A 23,437-nucleotide genomic window follows, 5' to 3' on the forward strand; every position below is an offset into this window, starting at 1 on the left:
TCCACAGCTGTCTCCTAGCCAGTACACTACAGCGAACTTAACTGTAAACCAGGCATCCCCAAACTGCGGCCCTCCAGATGTTTTGGCCTACAACTCCCATGATCCCTAGCTAACAGGACCAGTGGTCAGGGATGATGGGAATTGTAGTCCAAAACATCTGGAGGGCCGAAGTTTGGGGATGCCTGCTGTAAACACTTTAAAAGAACTTAACATCATGTAAGCCGGCCTTCAGGTGCATGAGCTGTTTTGATGAGGTCTGCCCCAAATCTCTATCCTGCCACTTTTGCGGGACTGCTGCTCTCCTGCAAAAGTGGAAAGAGGGTTATCTGATTACTTTTCGGTGACTCAGCTCTCCACAGCAACCTGAACAGGGTGCCCCCCAATTGCATCTCATTCCTCCTCTCCCCCTGCAATCTGTACACGTTGTTTTTGACCCCAATTCTCTTTTGCAGGTGTACAAGATGATCTATGCCTCTCGCCTGGTGGACTGTGGCCTCCCTGCCCAGGCCTTGCATTACTGCGAAGCAGCAGGGACAGCGCTTCTTGCTCAGAAGCAGAACACGTACCCTGTCCTCCTGGAGCAAGTGATCAAGGTGGGCTTTGAGTTGTGAGGAAAAGCCATGCACTTCATGTCACAAGAGAGCTTGATCCTTATTACAAACTGGTGATGAACTGGCAAGGTGAATGCTCATATCTTTCCACAGCGAGCTAGACATGCCCCGTCCTTCCCGAGCGCAAGCGTCATCGTGTGAGAATGGATTTATTCATGTATAAATTTACCGCCGCAGTGGAGTTTTCTTTTGAAGTGTGACACAACCTCCACTGGTTTCTGACCATTACCGTTTTTAAGGGACGATTTTGTGCCCAACTGTTGCCTCACCTTCCCTTTTAAGCTATGTAAATGGCAGAAGAGCATAGCAAATCTTGGATGAGTTTCTGCTTTATGCCAGCAGTTATTCCAACCCCTAAATCACAGTATTGGTTTTGAATAGAAACCTCCCCTCAATATAGACTGCACCCCTAAAATGAGATCCCTTTGAAATGAATTTTTTTTATATATAGTCAATCTCTGGCACCATCCAGTGTTCCTTGTCTCACAATAAATACAGTAAATCCCTGGGCAAGTGGAGCCAGCTGTCTTCTAGAGTGGGTCATCCGTTTACAAAAACTACCAAAGTACAGTATGTTGAAATTCCACGTGGTTCCCGAGGTCTCGTCTTAAATAACGGTTTCTGTTTCTATAGGAGCACAATTGTAGGCCACACAGGTTTTATGCAAGCCAGATTAAAGGGTGGGATAGCACATGCTATACAGACTAAGACAGTACTGTATATGTGGACACAAGTGTCTTTTGTAGGAACACACCTGTTTATGTGCCTGATTCCTTTAGCTCTGTTTATGGGGAGGGATCTGATTACAGGTGTGCTATTCTCACAATGGCCAGTTCCTGTGAACGACTTGGGTGCCGTGTTTTGAACCAGCCCATGTTTCCAAACACTTCCCTGGGGCAGCCCTGCACAGAAAAGGCTCCAGCAGCCCCACTCAGTTGTGACTTCAAGAAGCCCAAACACTTGTATCCCAAGAAGGGGCGTTACTTGGGAGTCAGCCTCATCGTGGGCTTGTTCAGCAGATGATTGAGGAGGAGACCTGAAATTATGTCAGTCTGTAGCAAACAACCTCCGTTTGCCCTCCATAGAGGATGCAGCTGTATAAATATTCAGAATAAATGGAAGGAAAGATGGCTAAATCAGAAACAGCACAAATTACAGAAATGGCACAGGGCTTAAGTAGCTCAGTTAGTTACAGGCTGAGCTGTTAATTCCTTTCTAATGTTTCATTTGATGATAATCACATTTGCCTAATCTGTGTTTCGCACATACATTAACACGAATGGCTGAAAGCCCTGGAATTTGAGAAGTGGCCTGACATGTTCCCAGAAACACATTTCTTGTGAGGAGCGAATGACATGAATAACCTGCTAATAATTGCTGAATTCGGAGAGAGTTGTCACAGGTGGGATAAGCGCTGCAATTTAGAGAAGTAATTTAAGCAAGCGTAGCTCTTGTGGAGACAAGTCTTGGTTTTCTGTGGCTGCTTTTGATTCTGTGGGGCAAAATCTGGGACAGAAATGTGCCATTTGGGACATTCTGAGATGTTAGGTAGTGGAGTCACCAGGTATAGGCAGGTGGCAGATCCAATTCGCATGTCAGATTTGGGGGGCTGTTGGGTGATGTTCTCTGTGGGCCCAGCTTCTTGGTCCTGCACAAGTGATGTTGCAGCTGTGACACACTCTTTCCCAATCCACACACTCTGGCCCAATCCACACAACTGCTGTGTTTGGGGGTGGGGGGGGAAGGAGAATTATAGAATTGTAGAGTTGGAAGAGACCCTGAGGATCATCTAGTCCAACCCCCTGCAATGCAGGAATATGCAGCTGTCCCATAGGGGAATCGAACCTGCAACCTTGGGGTTACCAGCACCATGTTCTAACCAGCTGAGCTATATCCCAAGGCCAGTGGAGGAAGATGCTGCTACGCTCACATTTTCCCCCACAGCTTGAATGTTTGGAGAAGACAGGTGAGCCTTCTAGAATGCAGTTAAGCACCATGTCAGTGTTATCAAAAAGCAATAGGTTAGGCTAAGCTAGATGGATCAATGATTTCACTCACCATCCCATCTTCTGCTCCCAGTAACCACAACTGGCCTTCTGGAATGGTGCTGAGAGGATCAGTATTTCCCCCTTGGTATTATCAAAAGAAGAGTTTTTGTCCTAGAGACCTCTTGAAGGCAGAATTAACATCTCTTGCTTGGTTTCCCCCCCTCCCCCCTTTAGAAAAATCCTCTTTTGCCACCTAACTTAAAGAGCCCTCTGCTGACTGTTTGGAGCTGTGACTCTGGATCCTGTGAACTAACTGCTCCTCTCCTCGCTTCTTCCCAATCACACAGCTGGCAGAGCGCCTGAAACTCTCTGACCCCTGCCTGCTGGAGAAGCCTGTGCAAGAGGCCACTTGGGAACCGGGTTGGCTTTCAGAGCTGCGAACCAGATGTCGGCAGTGGGAGGTAAGACTGCTTGGGTGGGGTGTAGATGGACTGATTTGTGATCTAGCTCTTTCTGGCCATTTGGATTAAGCTGGAGAGAATCAGGCTGTCCTCGAGGCACATGGCATCCAAAGCCCGTTTTACTATGTGAGGCAGAAAACACAGACTTCCTGCTTCCTGCTCCACCTCCTGCAAGTCTGCCATCTTTGGGAAGACCAGGGAATGTGTCTCCGTTGTCAGGCAATAGTACTCCTCTGAATACCATTCCCCATGACGGACGGGCGAGGCCATGCCTCCATTGTCACTCTGGCGCCAGAATCTTGCCTCTCCTCTGTTAGTTTCCCTCCCTCGGCTTCAGTGATGTGGCTGCTTTCAGTAAAAACTTGTTTTGGCTTCACGTTGTTTTCTCGTGGTTGTATACCACTTCCAGTGCCATCCTGATGTTGGAGAGTGTCGCGTATACATTTTGCATTGATGAGCAGAAGATTTATCTGCAGAGATCTGTGGAACTGCCCCTAAAGGGCAGAAGACGGGTGACCCCCTGGGTGTGCTACTTTGTTCAGGGGATGTAATTGGGATCGCTATGTAGAGTTCTGACAAGCCCTTCCACTTCCACCTCCTCTCAATGGTGGGTGATGGAGACTGTTCACGTTGAGCCCTGGTGGTTTGTCCGTGGCCTCTGTGACTTGTCCCTTGTTGGCACTTCATCTGCCTTCTTGCTTGCTGCCCCAGAACTGCCCCCACTTGGCTCCAAGCTCTGTTTAACCTGTTTTTCTTCTTCTCCTCTCTTGTCTCATTTAAGGAGGAAGGAAGTCTTTGCAATGCCCAAAGCACCCAGCTGGAATTTCCCAGAACCAGTGGATCAACACCAGGTAAAAGAACGAAAGGATGAACAGTGGTGTGTGTTCATAGAAAGGAGCACACAGCTGTACTGGGGCCGGTTAAATGAATCCCTTTTAGATTTATTCTGGCACATCTGAGACTGTTCCTTTCTGCTATTGGATTGGGTTCAAAGACTTACCTGGAAGTATGACTTGCAGAAGCCTATTGGTATCCTTAAAGGATGCCCTGAAATCTGAACACTGGTGGACCCTGTTGCTCAGGCAATAAATGCATCGGAATAGGTTAAAAGGGGCTTGGCTTTGGCTGTTTCTGAGGGTCTCATTCTGTTCTTCCTGTCTCTAGCCTTCATTGGACAAGGGATCTAAAGTCTACAAGCCCTTCAGAAGGCCTGTTTGCTTCCTCTGTATGTATGCTTTTGCATAAAGCCCAGGAGAGTTCAATGAGTCTTATGGGGAGGATTGCAACGTTAGCTGGATCAGTGGTCTGTCAAGCTGGGGGTTTCCACTACTGTCCAAATCTAAAGATTTGGAAGGCTGGGGAAGTGATAATAAAGAGGCATGGAAGGAAGAAAAGGGGGTTGGGGGGATTGGAATGGGTCAGAACAGGGATTGGATGAAAATGTTTTTTGATTAATTCATGGACGGATTATATAGGTTTGAAATCGGAAATTTTAAGGAGCTAGTCGAGGCATCTGGGGGAACCGAAACCAGGGGGGGGGGGTTAGACATAGAGGCAAATGAGGGAAAGAAAATGAGATTTGATAATTAAAGGAAGCATTTTTGAGGAGAAATTAGAGGCTAATGGGGAAATTTAATAGATAAATAAGATTTAAATGTCTATATATAAGAAAAGTTGAATTTTTTGATGTTTTAGAGATGAACAATGAATTTAAAAAGTTTTATTTTTGTAACAATCTGGAAGCTGTATATTTGGGGATAAAATTGGACTCGGAAAGGTTGGGACGGGGAAGTCGGAATTGGTTATAATTGAGGGATATTAATTAGATTGAATTTTTTCTTCCATTTTTTCCTTTTTCCTTTGTATTTTGTTTTTTGGTTTTTCATTTTTATTTTTCATTTTTTCTTATTTCTCTTTTTCCTTCTGTATTCTAAAAACCTTTCAATAAATATATTGGAAAAAATAATCTAAAGATTCTGAGGAGTTTTAACAGGATCCGCTACTAAAGTTCCCAGATATTCGGTCCCAGTCTCTGAAAGTTTTTTTTAAAAAAGTTGAAAATATAACTGAAGCATATTCGTAGAATATAGGCTTTCTAACAGGTAGCTAAATGGAACTTCCATGGTAAGAGGCAGCTAACCTTTGAATACCAGATGCTGTGGACAAATAAAAGGAGAAGCCCTTTTCCTTCATGCTTTATCTGAACTCTAAGAGACTGGCTTCTGATGGAAACAGTAAGTGGGAATAATAAAAGGGTTGGGTTCAGCTCCTCAGACATTCTTATCTAATAGCTATTGGCATTCTTGCTTGAAGTATCTCATTTGTAGCCTTGGAGTAAAATGGGTGAAATATACTGATCTTACCCATCAAATCTTAACATTATCCAGATCTGGCTCCCCGATCTGAGTTTGCACAAAGCCAAGGCTGCTTGAAGGATCTGGAGCCTCATCCTTCGACTTACCTGCCACCCGGGGACTCATCTCAGGACCAGCCAGATGTGGGACAGAGAAGGCATTTCTATCCTGGGCCTCCTGTAGATACAACTGATGTGGCTTTGGAGACTCGTCTTCCAGGAAGTGGCCAGGGTTACGTTTCCCCTCCTGGAGGACATCCAGCTGACTTCTCCTCACACCAACCACCAGGTTAAGAGACGGTTGAAATGATTGCGATGGTGTGTGCATGGTCTCCATCTGGAAAACATATATTGCATTTTTTTAAAAAATTATTGATTTTGGTGGCCTTGGGAGATAAGGCAAGCCATGCCCTTTCCCACTTCCTCTGTCTCCAGTCCTGCTGGGGGGCACAGATATATTTAAGATGACCAGGGCGGAGGGTGGGCAAAAGAACCAGTGATACAACAGGGTTCTATTGCCGATCCTCTTTTGCAGGTAGAGGGGCTCCTAAGCATTTAACAGCTGCCTGACAGTCTATATGATGGAGAACCCTTCACCTGTAAAAATTTCAACCTCTCGGGCTGGTTTTTTTAAAAGGCATAGGAGCCCTGTCCCAACATACAACCAGGCACTATTGAAACCAGTAGGACTTGCTTCCCAGAAGACATGCTTAGGATTGGGCGGTGAGCAGTGAGCAAAGCAGGTCTCTGCTTTTGTGGAACGGCATAAGAGTTCGCTTCCTGCTTCTGCCTTTGTTTGTTTGTACCTGGCAGTGTTTGTGTCCTGGACGCTTTGGCTCCAGAGGCCATTTCCAGGGAACTGAAATGCCTCCTAACAGCTCTTGCCATTTTGAACTCCGGACTTTGGCTGGTGGGTACAATAAAACCTGTTCTGGTGTAATCTGCAGGGGGCACCGCGGAATCCTGTGGCCCGTACCACTTCTTGGGTGATCAGGAGAGCATTCCGGAGCATCAGGTGAGAGTTTGGGGAGGGGGGTAGCAGGAACTATGGAACTCACTGCCACAAGATAGGGTGATAAGGCTTTAAAGTGGGATTAGGCAAATCCACAGAGGATAAGGCTTTCAGTGGCTGTTAGGGGTGGAAGGATCTCTACGTTTCTCATTTTAATCCAATCTTAAATTTAGTTCACCACCTTTCTGAAGCAATTTGTGGATTTCCTTTTAATAGATGCTCACGAACATTCTTCAACATTTTTGTGCAAATTGCTCCTAATAAACACCACTTCATATGCATTGTTGACCTGTTTTTTCAATGCTATTTTCACTAGCATGTTAGGTTTTGATGCACACTTTCACCTAATACAGTCACTTTTGTGAACTTTGGATGGCTGGAGAGCTGCATCACAAAATCTGGATAAAGTATGAATTTCGAAGAACAGTTGTGTTTCAATTGTCATATTGTTTTGGAAAGTCAAAATTCGATAAACCTCTCCTTCCAATGTGAACTGAATTGAATCTCTCCTAGTCATGATGACACAATGGGACTGTGCGTCTGTCTGCTAAGTAGAAGGTTGGTGGTTTGAGCCCACCAGGGAAGGCTGTGGGCAGGATTCCTGCATTATCCCAGGGTGGTGGTGGTGGTGGTTGGACTAGATGACCCTCGGGGTCCCTTCCTACTCTGATTCTTTTTTGTGCCTGCTGAAAACATTCTTGTTTAGACAAGCCAACCCAGATGCTTAGAAAATGGAGGGAATTTTAACCTGTTTCAGTACTTTAACTTTTGTATGTTTTAAAGTAGGGTTGTGAATTTTTCTTGATTGTACTGCATTGCTTTTAATCTTTTTGTAAACTGCTTTGAGGTGTGTGCATGTGTTTTTTTGTTTTTAAACAATCAAGCATTATTTTATTAAATAAACAAACACTGAGCCATGTGGTGTAGTAGAATGCCAGGGGAGAGCTGTTGCTTTTATGGTTATACGACATTTTAATTTTTTCTTTAAACTATACAGCAATTTCAAAAAGAAAGTGGGTTCAGGAAACTTGGGCTCATGTCCCAACTCTGTCACAGCAGGACTTGCTTTGTGACTTGTCCGAGGCTGCCATGTTCCAGCCTCATTTGGTCCTCTCCGCTCCCACGGGAGCGATACTGATCTGTCTCACAGGACCCTTGTGATGGTGAGGAAGAGGCCCTTAGGGGATAAGGTTAGAGTATAAACCGGTCAGATGAAGCCACGCAGTTTTTTTCAGTCAAGAGAACCTGCTCCATGTTTTCTTCTTGATGCCAGAACACTTTAAATGCCCGGACCCGGACCATTTCTGAGAGTTCCACAATATCCATGGCTGAGGATATCCCACAGCTCCCAGAAGCACCAGGGGAGGAAGCCACATCAGAGAAGCTACCACAGGATGAAACAGAACAGAAAGAAGCAAAGGTGAGACATCTGACTGAGAAGGGCATCTGCGGTGTCTGAAAAATATGCCGAGGCCCACAGGATTTCATATCTGCTTTGCAGCAGATTAGGAAGGACAGAATCATGTTCTCTTGGATTTAGAGCCATGATCAAGGTCTAATTCACCTTTCAGGTGGCTGGGAGAATAATAATAATAATAATAATAATAATAATAATAATAATAATAATAATAATTAATATATTATTTATACCCTTCCCATCTGGCCGGGTTCCCCCAGTCACTCTGGGTGGCTTCCAACAAAATATTAAAATACAGAAATCCATCAAACATTAAAAGCTTCCCTAAACAGGGCTGCCTTGAGATGCTTTCTAAAGGTCTGGTAATTGTTATTCTCTTTGATCTCTGGTGGGAGGGCATTCCACAGGGTGGGTGCCACTACCGAGAAGGCCCTCTGCTTGGTTCCCTGTAACTTGGCTTCCCGTAGTGAGGGAACCGCCAGAAGGCCCTCGGCGCTGGACCTCAGTGTCCGGGCAGAACGATGGGGGAGGAGACGCTCCCATCGTGCAATTAATTAATTCATATAGAACTTCACGCAGCATTTAAGTACAGCCCAGTCCTATACATGTTTCCTCAGAAGTGACTCCTGCTGTGTTTTAGTGGGGCTTATGGGCAGGTAAGTATGCATAGGGTTTGTAGTCTTAATGTATGGGGTTCTTTGTCTTGAACATACCAGCAGCAGACGGTGTGGTGAGGGCGTGGGGCAGAAGCACTTACCAGACCTCCCAGCAGCGGAGTCACTGCCACTTACTGGGAGCGGGAGGGGAGAGATGGTGGGGAGGAAAGGGCAGTGTAAATGCGCTGGCAGGAATGCCTGAGTGGCTCACTAGGGCATTTTCACTGGGCTGATCTCATTCCGCCTGGTAAACAGCAGTGGCTCACCAGCTGGGAGGTCAGCTGGGAAGTGTCTCTGCCCCTCAACGGTGTCTCCTGCTGCACGATATGGTGATAGCTGCTAGCTTAGATGGCTTTAAAAGAAGATTTAGATTGCCATTGTCAGGATGAGGCAACAAGATTCTATTAGCCATGGTAGCTAAATGGAATCTCCATGTTGAGAGGCAGCATTGCTCTGAATGGCAGATAGCAGGGCAACAGTTGAAGGCTGCTGAACTTCGCGCCCTGCTTGGAGGCTTCCCGGAGGAAGCACCCGAATGGCATCTGTTGGAAGCTGAATAATGGGCAACACGAACCGTGGTCTGATCCAGTAAGGCATTGCTTATATTCCTGTGTCACCAAGAGGTGTGATTGGGGTTTCCTTCATCTCCTTGATATTCTCTTGCAAAGTCTAAGGGTATTTTCACAGACTTCTGCTTCTATAATAGGAACATAAAATCTATGGCTAGAACTTCACATTCATTTGTCTTCCACATTCTGTCCTGTATTAGGTGTGTGTGTGTGTGTGTGTGTGTGTGTGTGTGAGAGAGAGAGAGAGAGAGAGAGAGAGAGAGAGAGAGAGAGAGAAGGGAGGGAGAGGGAGAACATGCCTCACATGCTCTTCTTGGTGTCATATGTGAAACTGAGTTAAGAATTTGGGACATTTATTGTGTTCAGGCAGAGCAAAACAGGATATTTATTTATTTGTAAAAGTATGTGTGCCTTGCAAAAGAAATGACTGTCTACATAGCTACCGTATTTGTGCCTCTCTGTGTTCTCCACCCTCTTCTGGTGCTTCTTCTTGAAGGAAGAAAAAGCTACCAGCTCTCTTACTCAAGATTTTGGGCAGGATTCGCCTTCCAAACTCTGCCAGCGGAAGCCCTGCAAGAGAGCTTCTCCTTGTGCAACAGGGCTCCCGCACCCCTTTGAAATTGGCTCTGAAGGGACCTGGAGAACCTGCAGAACAGGAGCTCAGGGAAAAGGGTGTGTGTGTGTTGTTCTGTCTGGCAAGCTGATATGCTTGTGCAGATGCAACATTTGCAATAGCACAGTGTTGAATCCCTCCCTTTCTATTTTTCCAGGCCTCTGAGTCTGGCTGGTTCCGTTGGTTCCGATCTAAACCCTCTAAAGAAGCTGAGCCCTCCAAGAAGGTACCATCTGCTGCTGCTCCAGATTCTCAAGTAATGCAGAATCTCTTTAAGAGGAATTTCCTGCTTGCTGCAATAATCAGAAGAACCTGCACCCCACACCCAAAGTTCCTCAGCATTTCCTAACAACTACCATTGTGGTCTGCACACTGATAAACATCCACGGGGGCTCAGGGTTCTCTGGTGCACAGCCTGAAAACGGCTGCCACAGATCCATGCAAGGAGTGTAGTAGTTCATAAGTGCCTGTTGTGTGTTGGTGTCATGAGCTTACCTTCCAAGTCCCGGACTGCAGAATCCGGGACCGGCAGCCGTGTGACACCAGAAGTTGCGTCGACGTAACTTCCGGTGTCGCTTTGCGCTTCTATGGGCACCAAAAATGTCCACCGCCAGCTTCGAAAGTCGCTTGTACGCATGTCAGGAAGTGCGTCGACGCAACTTCCGGTATCGCTCCGCCCATCTATGGGCACCAAAAATGGCCACCGCCGACACCGGAACTCGCTTCCATGCACTTCCAGACATGCGTAGATGCGACTTTGAAGCCGGCGGTGGCCATTTTTGGTGGCAATAGAAGGGCAAATCGGAAAGGGAAAAAATGGCCATCGGCAGGAGAAAATAACGGAGAAAAACGGGAGATGAAGTGATATGGGGGACCACCGGGAAAAGTTAAGTAAAAACGGGGGTTTCCCGGGGAAAACGGGGTACTTGGCAGCTATGGTCATGAGACATTGGTGGACTTAAAATTGCTGTATCAGAAATATAGTGGAAAGGAAAGAAGGGTGTGAGAGCAAACAGGGGCAGAAGTAACGGATAGCAGCTCTCAATCCCAATGTCTACAATTACTTACTTTATTTCATAATTTATATACACCACTTCTGAATGTTTTTTTAAAAAACCTCCAAAGCATTTACAACAAGAACAATAAAATGATCAGTGAAAACCCAGAATTATCAGTAAAAACCATAGAACAACTTTTTAAATCATTCAAAATATAAAATCATCAATAAGCTAAAAACAACTAGGATTATACAGTATGCTCTTGGAATGAAGCAAGGCCAGTCCTGTGCTTTAAAAAGTTAGGCGGAGGAAGATATTTTGCATAGATTTTGTCTGTTCAGTAATTCACATCGCATTTAGAATTCTTTGACAAGGACTGAAACAACAGACCCGGGCTTTTAAACTAACAAAATGAATTTCATTAGAGATAAATGTAAGGGTTTGCACTTAGGAAGGAAGAACCAGCTGCACAAATATAATATGGGAGACACCTGGCGTACTAGCAGTACATGTGAAAATGATCTAGGGGTCTTGGTGGACCACAAGCTTAACATGGGTCAAAGTGTGATGCAGCAGCAAAAAAAGCTAATGCTATTCTAGGCTGCATCAACAGAAGTCTAGTGTCCAGATCAAGGGAAGTAATACTACCACTCTATTCTGCCTTGGTCAGACCACAACTGGAATAATGTATCCAGTTTTGAGCACCACAATTTAAGAAGGATGTTGACAAGCTGGAACATGGGCAGAGGAGGGTAACTAAGGTGATCAAAGGTCTAGAAGCCAAGCGGTATGAGGAACGATTGAAGGAGCTGGGTATGTTTAGCCTGCAAAAGAGGAGACTGAGGAGATATGATAGCCATCTTCAAATATCTCAAGGGCTGTCACACAGAGAAAGGAGCATGGTTGTTTTCTCCTGCTCTGGAGGGTAGGACTCGAACCAATGGCTTCAAGTTGCAAGAAAGGAGATTACAGCTAAAGATCGGGAATAACTTTCTGACAGCAAGAGCTGTTCACCAGTGGAACGGGCTCCTTTGGGAGGTTGTGCACTCTCCTTCCTTGGAGTTTTTAAAGCAGAGGTTGGATGGCCATCTGTCATTGACGCTTTAGCTGATATTCCTGCATCGCAGGGGGTTGGACTAGATGACCCTTGGGTCTATGATTCTATAACAGAATAAAGGAAGAGGAAGGGGCACAGTTCAGGAATGCCAGAGGAGGAGTGAACAGGAGTGATGGAAAAGGATTAGGGAATTGTCCAAGTTACTGACGTTCATCTGCTGGAACTCTGACTTCTCAGTTTTATCAGACCAGGGTTTCCCAAACTGTGGATTTGTGGTTGTAGATGGGAAATGGCACATCCATATGTTAAATATTCACATTGATTTCCAATTGTACTTTTTAAAAATTGCTTCTTGTATTTCCTCCAATGTGTTTTATTGTATTACAGTTTGAATTCTGTGGGATTCAAATTGTAGTAGAGTAAAATACAATATATGAAATAAAAGAGGCATTAAAGACGCAATTAAAAATCATATAGCATTATCACAGTGCATTACAATTGAGCTACAACAGGCTGAATAATCCTTTACCGGCCTGCCAATAACTTCAGCAACACCCAAGTGTTCTGGGGGGTTGGGGGGTTGGGGACATTTGTGAACAGCTTTATTAGACCTTGCTTCATATTTCCAGGGTTGTCTCCCCTGAAAGATGCCTCCTCAAATCCTGTATTCTGTTCCCAATTCCCCATGTCATTATGGTGAGCCTGCAGCCATGTGGCCTGTCATAAGTTTCCTCGATGGTGGTCAAAAAATAATGATCCGCTCCTCTAACAGCAAGCTCAGTTGGCGATTGCCAACAGGGTTGCAGGCAAATGAAGAAACCAGAGGGAGGTATCAGCATGTTTGGGAGTACTACAAGTTTGTGAAAGTACACAACAAAAGTTAGGGAACCCCCTCCCCCCCAAAAAAGGGAAGTACAGGAGCTAGTACTGAGGGATCATTTTAAAAAATGCATTTAAAAAGAAGTAGTGGGGGAATCTGTTGGGATCCTAACAAAGGTAAACTGCGGGTAAATTATACTTTGCTCCATCACTGATATATTATTTCCTTTCTGCAGCAGCAACATTCCCTTCCTCCTGTGAATGAGACGAGGCCTGCAGTACTTCCTCCTCCAGGTGTTCCTCACCTGCCGCCCACAGGTGGCAACCCTCTCCCCCAAAGCTCTCTTGGTAAGTATCTTTCTGTGTTTGTTGCGGAATCTGTTCCTGACAGGTGGTAATAAAGCCTGTTTGTTTATGAACCTTGCTGTGGCCCATAGGAGCCCCGCAAAGTAACTCTGGAGGATACGCCAGTCTTTTGTAGAAGCTTTTGTGGGGAGTGGTAAAAGGCAAAGGGGGCTGCCCCCTTGGACAAACTGAAATAATCTCATTGCACTTTTTTCGTCACAGGGGCCAAAACTCCACTAGGCCACAGCAGTGGGGAAGGCTCCATGTTTCCAGATGCCGGAGGCCAGGTGAGAGAAAGCAGGGGGGAAATAACATGTTCCTTGTGAGGAGAGGCCTCAACTTTGGAAAACTGCTCCTCTGGATCCGTGTTGGCAGAAGTGCAAATCCAGCTGCTTTGAGAGCATTTCTCCAAATATAATGCCCTGCATTTCTTTTTCTTTTTTCAAATGATTTTTGTTATTTTCTCAGATATAAACATAAAAATAAACTTAAAAGGTAAAGGTAAAGGGACCCCTGACCATTAGGTCCAGTCGTGACCGACTCTGGGGTTGCAGCGCTCATCTTGCTTTACTGGCCGAGGGAGCCGGCGTATAGCTTCCAGGTCATGTGGCCAGCATGACAAAGCCGCTTCTGGCAAACCAGAGCAGCACATAGAAACGCCGTTTACCTTCCCGCTGTAGCGGTTCCTATTTATCTACTTGCATTTTGACGTGCTTTCGGACTGCTAGGTTGGCAGGAGCTGGGACCAAGCAATGGGAGCTCACCCCGTCACAGGGATTCGAACCACTGACCTTCTGATCAGCAAGCCTTAGGCTCAGTGGTTTAACCCACAGCGCCACCTGGGTCCCTAAAAAAATAAACTTATCACATACAAAATAACATATACAGACCATCACCAAACAATTATTTGTACATTCCCACTCCCAACTACCTTCATACACTCTGATGGTTCTGCCGAACTCTACTTCTCCTTCTCTTCCCACCCATTTGGTTTTATAGCTTCTATTCTTAAATCATACACTTTCCTTCTCTTTTATTTCCATAATTTTTCTTTTCTGTCCACATCTTAGATATCACACTATATTTACTGTTGTAGGTATTATGTCAAGCCTGTAAGTGTCTTTAATGATTTACAGTGCATTTCTAGATATTCCACAAATTTACTCCACTCTTTTTGAGGTTTCTGATCTCTTTGCTCCCTTAATTTCCCAGTCAACTTGGCCAATTCTACTAATGCCCTGCATTTCAGGTGGTTCTGCTGCCCCTTCCCCCCCCCCCCAGGCAAGGGATCCTGGCATCTTCGCTGGCTTTCACACCTTGGCTCTTCTGCTTCATGTTTCAGGCTACTTTCTCCCCACATTGCATCCCTGATCATGTGCCTCCACCGCCAAGAGGAGGGGCAGTTCCACTTTACCGTCCTGCTGAGGTATGGCTTCTGTGCATGTGCGTTCCTACAATGTTGTAGTGTAGAGAGTAGTGTAGCGTAGAGAGCCAGTGTGGTGTAGTGGTTAAGAGCAGTGGACTTGTAATCTGGTGAACTGGGTTCGATTCCCTGCTCCTCCACATGCAGCTGCTGGGTGACCTTGGGCTAGTCACACTTCTTTGAAGTCTCTCAGCCCCACTCACCTCACAGAGTGTTTGTTGTGGGGGAGGAAGGGAAAGGAGAATGTTAGCCGCTTTGAGACTCCTTCGGGTAGTGATAAAGCGGATATCAAATCCAAACTCTTCTTCTCTTCTTCTTCTGTTGTATACAAATAAACTCTAGTAATGATGGCAACAACCGCAGCAGCAGCAATGTAAGAATTGTTTTCTTGGGTGAGGCCAGGCATCCCTCCTTCTTCAGCCTTCTGCAACCTGGTGTCCTCCCCATGTCTTGGACCATGGGTAGGCAAACTAAGGCCTGGGGGCTGGATTCGGCCCAATTGCCTTCTCAATCCGGCCCGCGGACGGTCCAGGAATAAGCATGTTTTTACATGAGTAGAATGTGTCCTTTTATTTAAAATGCATCTCTGGGTTATTTGTGGGGCCTGCCTGGTGTTTTTACATGAGTAGAATGTGTCCTTTTATTTAAAACGCATCTCTGGGTTATTTGTGGGGCCTGCCTGGTGTTTTTACATGAGTAGAATGTGTCCTTTTATTTAAAACGCATCTCTGGGTTATTTGTGGGGCCTGCCTGGTGTTTTTACATGAGTAGAATGTGTCCTTTTATTTAAAACGCATCTCTGGGTTATTTGTGGGGCCTGCCTGGTGTTTTTGCATGAGTAGAATGTGTGCTTTTATTTAAAATGCATCTCTGGGTTATTTGTGGGGCATAGGAATTCATTCATTTTTGTTTCCAAAATAGTCCGCCCCCCGCCCCCAAGGTCTGAGGGACAGTGGATGCTGAAAAAGTCTGCTGAACCCTGTTTGCACTATCAAGTTCCTTGAGAGCTTGGCTCGTAGTCAGGGGTGATAAGGGATTCAGTCTGGTTTGGGCTGGTTTCATGGACAGTTACCATATTGCAAGAGTCCTTTGTCAAAAGCTCTGATGCAGGTGCCTTGTTCCACTGGTTTGAGTGTAGAGCTGTGCTCAAGGCTGGCCCTGCCATCGTGCCTACTGTAGAGGGAGAGCTAAGACTACCTGAGAGGGTGCGTGTCTAAAATTCTGTTAAGCATCTCAAAATCCATGCCTATAAAATGCATGAAAATGCAGGCTTTGTATCCAAATGGGTTGCATGTGCAAGTGTTTATTTATCTTCCATGTGCTTCTGGGCTGCATTATTTTTGAAGGGTTTGTGTTAGAAATTCAACATAATTATTTCTTTAACAGGTTACCACGCCAACGGCCTCAGGCACCGGCCCAAGGATTTTTCAGCGACGCTACCCACCTCATCCACAATAATACGTGTGTGTGTGTGTGTGTGTGTGTGTGTGTGTGTGTGTGTATTAACTACGAAGATGTTTCTGCCCTCTGGCAGATCAGAAACCATCCACTTGCCTGAAGATAACTAGTCCGATCTGATTTAGGCAGCTGGCTGCCACTTCCTTCACCTCATCCTCTAGTATTGCAGTTCTCTAGCCAAAGAGTATAAGCAAAAGTTTGAGGGTGTGAATGTGTACCTTTCCCCCTTTTTGATCAAAGTGTTGTTTAAGCAGGTGCTATTCAGGTGTAACTCTTTTCATGTGCAACAAGAACAAAACGAAGGCATCCCAGGTCAGCCCTGGGGAGGCCAGAAGTTAATGAAAAGGGAAATAAAGCCGAGAAGACTCCCACTTCCTTTTATAGGAATAGAATGGGACTTTCTCCCATGAAAGTGGGGTTAGGATTGCAAGCCAATTTTTCAAGGAGATGAGAAACTCTGGGAAAAGAAAGCGGAGTTGACTCTCTCCATGGCCAGGAGACATAGCCGCTCATGATCTAGTCATAAGGAAGAATAACTGAGGCTCCTTTTGGGGAATGGGGAACTTCTGCTCCTTTAGGATGGCTGCTGCCATACTTTCAGACCCACTTGACAGTGACATATATTCAGTGTGAATGAATCTTACAAGACATGCAGCTGATCTCTGTGGATATTTCCTTAGAAGTAAGTCCGATGAGGCTTGCTCCCATGAAAGTGTGGGTGCTGAGGCTGCAATCCTACATATACTTACTCGGGACAAAAGCCATTGAACAGTATAGAACTTACTTCTAAGTAAATATGCATAGGATCACACTTTGGGGGTTGCAATTCTATGATCCTTTACTTGGGTGCAAACCACTGGAATCAGTGGAACTTAATTTGGAGCAAATGTTCCTAGGGTTGGACGTACTGCAGGCAGGAGGCTGAACCCCTAAAAGAGCTTAATCACTTGGGAATAAGTCCATTTACGTGTGAATTAAGAGTACACGGACTCGTGTAAAATGATCAGGCTGCAAAAGCTACATTTGGTTGGATGTTATTCCCACTGCCCAATGAATGACTGTGATCCTAAAAAACAGAATAATAGTAAGAAGCCCGTGAGCTGGGAGGAGGCGAAGATGGGAGAAGATTCTGAAGGCCTTTTCTATAAAGAGATGAGATGGTGTCTCCCGAGTCTCCTTTCTGCCCGGTTGAAGTGCTGCTGTCTGAGGACTTGCTGGTCTGTGAGAACTGCTATGAACACACACATGGAGAGGGCTTTGTATTGTGGTGGAACTCATCTTTCTCAGCACTTCTCCAAAACCTCAGTCACCGAGAAGCCTAGCCAACCCAGCATGCCTGAAAAAGGAAGACCTACACGGACCAACTCAGCAGCAACTACAGAACAACGTTACTTGGAGTGGCTTTAGAAGAACTTGAGAAGAGAGCCCTGCTGAATCCGACCAAAGGCTCATCTGCTCCAGCATCCTATTCTTGCAGCTGCCAACCACGTGTGGATGGAAAGCCTGCAAGCAGGGTGCAAGCACAACAGAAATCTTGCAGGGAAAAGTAGGGAAATTTCCACTGTCCATAGAGTTATTTGTAGGATCTCAATAGCCCATGTGACGTATCTCTTTGTCATGTCTGGACTTTAGGGAGTATAGTATATTAGACTACTGGGTTGGCCTTTAACCCTGTGTTATCACCCTTCTTTGTTTTTCCAATACAAATCAGTTGATGCTGCAAGTTATTGTCCCTTTCCCCCCACATTTAAATAAAAAAACAGTTTTGAAATTGAAATCCAGGCTTGTGTGTGTGTGTGTGTTGGTGTGCGTGTGCAGAATTGCCTTGTGAACACTAGTAGACCCCCAGGACCCCAACCTTTCTTTCTGCCAGTGAAGAGGTAAGAAATGTAGCCCTCCCCTGCAACTGATGGATCTCAGATGACACAGATTAGGCCAGGCACCCCCAAACTGCGGCCCTCCAGATGTTTTGGCCTACAACTCCCATGATCCCTAGCCAACAGGACCAGTGGTTGGGGAAGATGGGAATTGTAGTCCAAAACATCTTGAGGGCCGAAGTTTGGGGATGCCTGATAGGCCTTGCATGATTGGCTACTTCAGGGCTGCACCTGTAGGCCAATCAGGTTGCGGATTCACTTCTGCCAGCAGCCTGATTGGCTGCTCCTGCAGGCCAATCAGGTTGCTGACCTGACTCGCTTCATCCAAGAGCCTGATTGGTTGTTCCTGCAGGCCAATCAGGGTGCTGATTCACTTCCACCCCTGAGCCTTCAGATGTTTTCTAAAAGTTATTCTTAGGCTTTAGTTCACACATGAGAATACTTGGTTTTTTTATAGGCTGTTGTTGTTTACAAACATGAGTAATCATAAATTTGTTGAGGGTGAACTTCCTACGCCATGCATGGCACCTCCGAGGACCTGTTCATCTGCTGCATCTAGCTATGCATGGCAAGGGGAAATTTTCACTTGGAAGTTTTCTGGCCACGAGCATAAACCTTGCCTATTTGGGTGAGACTAAGGCATATCAAACAAAGGACTCCATTCTGAGATGTAGTCCGCCAGGTACCCCTGGAAGCTCACAAGCAAGGCATGGAGCGGAAGGCTTTCCCTTATTCCTTTGTTCTCTCCTATTGTTTTATGAGCAATTTGTATGGAAATGGCATACAACATAGAAACCAGCCAAATTATAAACAAATAGTTGTGGTTTTTTGTGTGCCAAGTACCTTTTATAGTTATTTGTTTTTTGGGTGGATGGACTAAAAGAGATTACAGAAGTATCTTTTTGGTTTTGTGGGCATTTTTAAAATGAACCAATCAATACACTGTAGAGGTATCCCTAGAAAACTAACCTGCAGAATTTTGGGATAGCTGCAGGAATTATGGGGTTAGGATAAATTGGGGAGTGGCGGACAGCTTCTGGGTTGTGTTCTACTCAGCTGGCAAATGATGACAAACAAAGGGGAAAGCTCATTTGGCAGAAGTGGATGCGTGGAAAAAAGCCCAAAAAATGGTGAGGAGGGGGGAGACATACAGAGTTAGTACTTTGTTTTACTATTTGGCTATTTTAAAAGTTTACTCGCTCATTGATCCTCAGTTGTGTTGTTGGCCCTAATTGTTTTTTGTTTATTGCTTTGGTGGTGCTGAAAAGCATCACATGTCAGCAGTAATTGCTCAAAGGGTTTGTGAAGCTTTCTTTCTTAACTTTTCCTTTCGAGAAAAACAATTCACTTTGGCTGTAGCTGCATGAATTAATGCTGTACTAGAAGAAGCAAACAGAATGATTATTGCAAAATGCATAAGAAAAAGAAAAATGAAAACAAGTCATTTATTTAAAGAAAGCATTTCTATGGCAAAAGTACATACGATACATTCACATTTTCCAAAGAAACACCTTTGCGTTAACAAAAAAAATCTATTTCTTATAAAGATGCTGTAAGGGGGAGGGCTTATAGGGGACAGCCCCCCCTCATCAGGTCGAGTTCTTCACAGAGCAGCTAGTCCAGTAGCGGATAAGATTACAGGAATCAGGAAGTAGAGAGGGAGGAGAGAGGCTCTGATAGCTTGAGAGAGCCTCAACACCATGTAGAGAAGGAAGCAGCTGGGGAGGAAATGACGGAATTGGCGCATGGCACCCCAAAGGGCAAGGGGGAGGCACTTTGGGGTTCCCAAGCTGTTATGTTGGGCGTGAAACAGAAAGAAGCCATTGCGAGGTTCTGACTTGGACTAAGCAGATATGTTTTCCAGACTCTTTGCACTGTAAATAATATGCACAATAAAGACACCTTAAAGACAAGGAGGTGTGGAGTGTTGTTACTCAAGAGTAGCCGCAAGAACCTCTGACAGATGCTCTTATAAAGATTGCTCAGTTTAAGTAAGAAACATTAAAATATTAAACATTAAAACATATTTTCAGTGAAATCCACATTTCAGGTAATAATACAAAGTAACGGGTGGCGCTGTGGTCTAAACCACTTGGGCTTGCCAATCAGAAGGTCGGCGGTTGGAATCCCCGCGACGGGCTGAGCGCCCGTTGCTCGGTCCCAGCTCCTGCCCACCTGGCAGTTTGAAATCATGCCAAAAAAGTGCAAGTAGATAAACAGGTACTGCTCTGGCGGCAAGGTAAATGGTGTTTCTGTGTGCTGCTCTGGTTTTGCCAGAAGCGTCTTAATCATGCTGGCCACATGACCCAGAAAAATTGTCTGCGGACAAATGTTGGCTCCCTCAGCCAGTAAAGCAAGATGAACGCGCAACCCCAGAGTCGTTCGCGACTGGACTTAACTGTCAGGGGTCCCTTTACCTTTTTAAACTGTCCTTAGAATTTCCAGCTTCTTTTCAATGGAGAAAAGCCTGCATTTTTTTCTTATTCTGTGTGAGAAATAAATGGAAAACATGATAAGCAAGATGAACTGAGGACAACAGTTAAGATGACTAAATAAAACCTGTGTAATTTACAATGACCTTGGTTTTCTTTACAAAGTTGCTTTAGTACCATCAAGCGCCACTATCCCCCTAATCATGTTGTGCAGTTTGAGAGCTGTGTAGGTAGCAGACAGGGTTAGAAAAATAACAATGCATGGCAATGGTTGCCGTCATCACCTCAATAAAACAGAGTTCAAGGGACAGCACATTTCATCAGACATGACAGCAGAACAAGTTGTGCAATTACAATGGCCCGGTTCAGAGAGTTGCAAGTTTGGTTTGTTAACTTTTCACTGCTGCTGAAATCTGTACCACTAAATATCGCCAATACAGTACCACCAGGAAGCGCGATGAAGTATTAGGGAGAGGCGAGAGGGCCATAGCCATGCTTGCTACACCCATGATGATGGACGTGGCATGGGAGAGGTAGGGGGAGGAGGGTGTTTGGGGCCCTCAGTGGACCCTTGGAGGGCCCTTCCATTCCCAGCCAGGTTCCCCTTCCTAGAAGAGGTGGGTTGTTATCCACCCACCTTTTCCAGTAAGCAGAACCGGGCTGGAACCTCATCTAGTCATGTATGACCCATGAATTTGGTTCATTTGGCTGCATCAGAAACTGGAATACACTTGGCGGCCCAGAATGGCTATTGGAAATTTGCTTCTATGGATGTTGCGTGGCGTACTTCATGAACACAATCCAGTCGTGTGTGGCTGGCACAGTTGGATAGCTTGATCATTGTGTTCCGGGGCTGTTTTTCCAGAAGACTGTTTGTGGCCCAGAATGGAAATCGGAACGTGGATTCTGTGGGTGCTTTGACGCTTATTGCAGCAGTGCCATCCAGTCAGGTGTGTCTTGTGCATTTGGTTTGGTTAGGTCAGAAGTTGCCGTTCCATCCTGTTCTGCATGTGAAGTTGTTAATAAAAGTATAACATTGAAATGAGTTGAATTATATGACATTGTCCTAAAGTTTTTCTAATACTTTTTCTGTTCTTGGCATAGTTTATATCACAAAATGGCCATTCTTAACAGAAACTCTTCAAACACAATGGATAAATATTTTCTAGCGGAATGCAATATGTAGCAGGGCATAGGAGTCATTTGCACAATATTAGCACGTTTTTAATTGGGATGCAACTGTTTGTTTGTGAAGTGAAGACATGATCATTTCTCTGGGTTTCGTAGAGCTTGATTGCTGGCTTCCTCCTGGCTGCTGAGATTTGCGGGTTAAACCAATCAGTCAGGGATGGAGAATAAAACCAGTGGAGCATGTGATTGATTTAGGCAGAAGAAGGTGAACGGGTCTTTGAGGTTTTGTAAGTAGCTGGCAAGAATAAACTTGGAGAATTTAAAACCACATTGCCAATGCTTCCCGTTTTCCTTTGCCTTGAATCCCACCCTTTACTGAGTACTCTTGAGAAGCCCCCACCCTCCCATGCCATATTTTGCTTTCAGATATCATCATCATCATCATCATCATCATTTAGTGTATTTATATCCTGTCTTTCTCCCAAATTGGGATTTCCCCACCACATCTCTGGCTCGATCCTTAGCTGTTTCCCCAGGACAGTGATTGCAGTCAATAGATCCATTGAAGTTATTGAGACTTGTAGATTTGGGAAGTCAATTAGGGGGGAGACCATAAAGAAGGCTGATCGCCGAAGAATTGATGCTTTTGAATTATGGTGCTGGAGGAGACTCTTGAGAGTCCCATGGACTGCAAGAAGATCAAACCTATCCATTCTTAAGGAAATCAGCCCTGAGTGCTCCCTGGAAGGACAGATCGTGAAGCTGAGGCTCCAATACTTTGGCCACCTCATGAGAAGAGAAGACTCCCTGGAAAAGACCCTGATGTTGGGAAAGATGGAGGGCACAAGGAGAAGGGGACGACAGAGGACGAGATGGCTGGACAGTGTTCTCGAAGCTACATGAGTCTGACCAAACTGCGGGAGGCAGTGGAAGACAGGAGTGCCTGTCATGCTCTGGTCCACGGGGTCACGAAGAGTTGGAGAGCGGAGTACTTATTATGAGCTTTCCTCTGACTGTTTTGGCAATATGAAATTTGTGAAAATGAGAACAATTGGGAATGCCAAAAACTTCCCAGCAACAACATTGGCTACAGCCATGGTACATTAAAAGCAATAAAAATAATTGCCCATGTTCTGCCCCATTTCCGGGAGGGCCGGGCTACCTAGTGTTCCTAATCATTCATCATGTTCTTCAAGGGCCCCTAATTGGAATAAATTGAAAGATATGAATACATTTACTGAAAATAGATGTAAAAATTGCACCCCCATAGGATCTTCCACCTTCTCTCCATGGAGGAGGTGCAACTCTGCTTGTTTATCAATATGCATTATTGAAATAGTATGGGGCAATCTATCTTGGATGTCATGAACCCTCAAGAGAGCGGGACACTTAGTATGAGCTTTCCTCTGACTGTTTTGGCAATATGAAATTTGTGAAAATGAGAACAATAAAGTAACTTGAGGTAATAACTTCTACCTTTGTATACAAGTTTTTTGAGAATACCGAGGAAGCTGTGGTGTGAGAAACTGGCCTTGGAGGGCCTCTAGAAACTTGATGGTCACTTGCGCTGGGAAGTCCCCATAGAGGTGGGTCAGGGCCAAGGCAGGAAACAGCAGTTGGAGGAATGCCCTGTCCTGAATTGAAGCCCCTTGCAGCCAAACCGTGAGATACTGCCGGGGTCTTAATGGTCAGAACAGAAACCTAGATGTCAGAGATAATATTTTAGCCATTTCCCCGGACATAATAGCAGGTGAGTGTGCAGAAAGAAGTGTGTGGTGGTGGTTTCTCTCTCTCTCTCTCTCTCTCTCTCTCTCTCTCTCTCTCTCTCTCTCTATCTATCTCTATCTCTCTCTCTCTCTCTCCTACCTGAGAACCCTTTTCTAATCTCCATTGGTACGCTCCGGACATAGATATATTGCCTCCATAAGAACTAGGCTTCCAATGTCCCAGTGAGCTGCGTTTAAAGCTTACAGCTAATTAGGAACCCTGCTAAACAAGCAAGGTGGTTGGCCTGACTCTCTTAACATCTCTTAATCTATGCTGATAGTAGGAGGTCCTGGGGGGGAGGAGAAGCCTTTCGCCTGGTAGCTGAGCAGCACTTGATTCCAGTGGATAAAAATTATGGATCACCGGGGCCTTCGCTGATGTAAGTAAGTACTCCATTGCATTATTGATGTGGTACAAATTGAAACTGTGCAGCTTGCAGAAATGCAACAC

General features: G+C 45.2%; 1 protein-coding gene across 5 annotated transcripts in view; it reads left to right on the forward strand.

The window, feature by feature from the left end:
* SEC16B (SEC16 homolog B, endoplasmic reticulum export factor) overlaps positions 1–23,031 on the forward strand; it is a 53,045-nt gene extending 30,014 nt beyond the window's left edge. For 3 of the 5 annotated variants that reach the window (XM_035122580.2, XM_035122581.2, XM_060276587.1), the window contains exons 16-26: positions 453–593; positions 2,947–3,060; positions 3,842–3,911; positions 5,448–5,702; positions 6,361–6,428; positions 7,699–7,845; positions 9,838–9,906; positions 12,791–12,902; positions 13,122–13,186; positions 14,242–14,325; positions 15,709–23,028. In XM_035122580.2, coding sequence (XP_034978471.1) covers positions 453–593; positions 2,947–3,060; positions 3,842–3,911; positions 5,448–5,702; positions 6,361–6,428; positions 7,699–7,845; positions 9,838–9,906; positions 12,791–12,902; positions 13,122–13,186; positions 14,242–14,325; positions 15,709–15,780 — 1,197 coding nt within the window. In that variant the 3' untranslated portion in view covers positions 15,781–23,028. Of the gene's footprint in view, positions 1–452; positions 594–2,946; positions 3,061–3,841; positions 3,912–5,447; positions 5,703–6,360; positions 6,429–7,698; positions 7,846–9,837; positions 9,907–12,790; positions 12,903–13,121; positions 13,187–14,241; positions 14,326–15,708 lie in introns of all 5 variants that reach the window. The other 2 variants (XM_035122579.2, XM_035122583.2) reach the window with 2 other exon arrangements.
* The last annotated feature ends 406 nt before the right edge of the window (positions 23,032–23,437 follow it).

This window comes from Zootoca vivipara, chromosome 7 (genome assembly GCF_963506605.1).
Source record: "Zootoca vivipara chromosome 7, rZooViv1.1, whole genome shotgun sequence".
Classification (NCBI taxonomy): domain Eukaryota; kingdom Metazoa; phylum Chordata; class Lepidosauria; order Squamata; family Lacertidae; genus Zootoca; species Zootoca vivipara.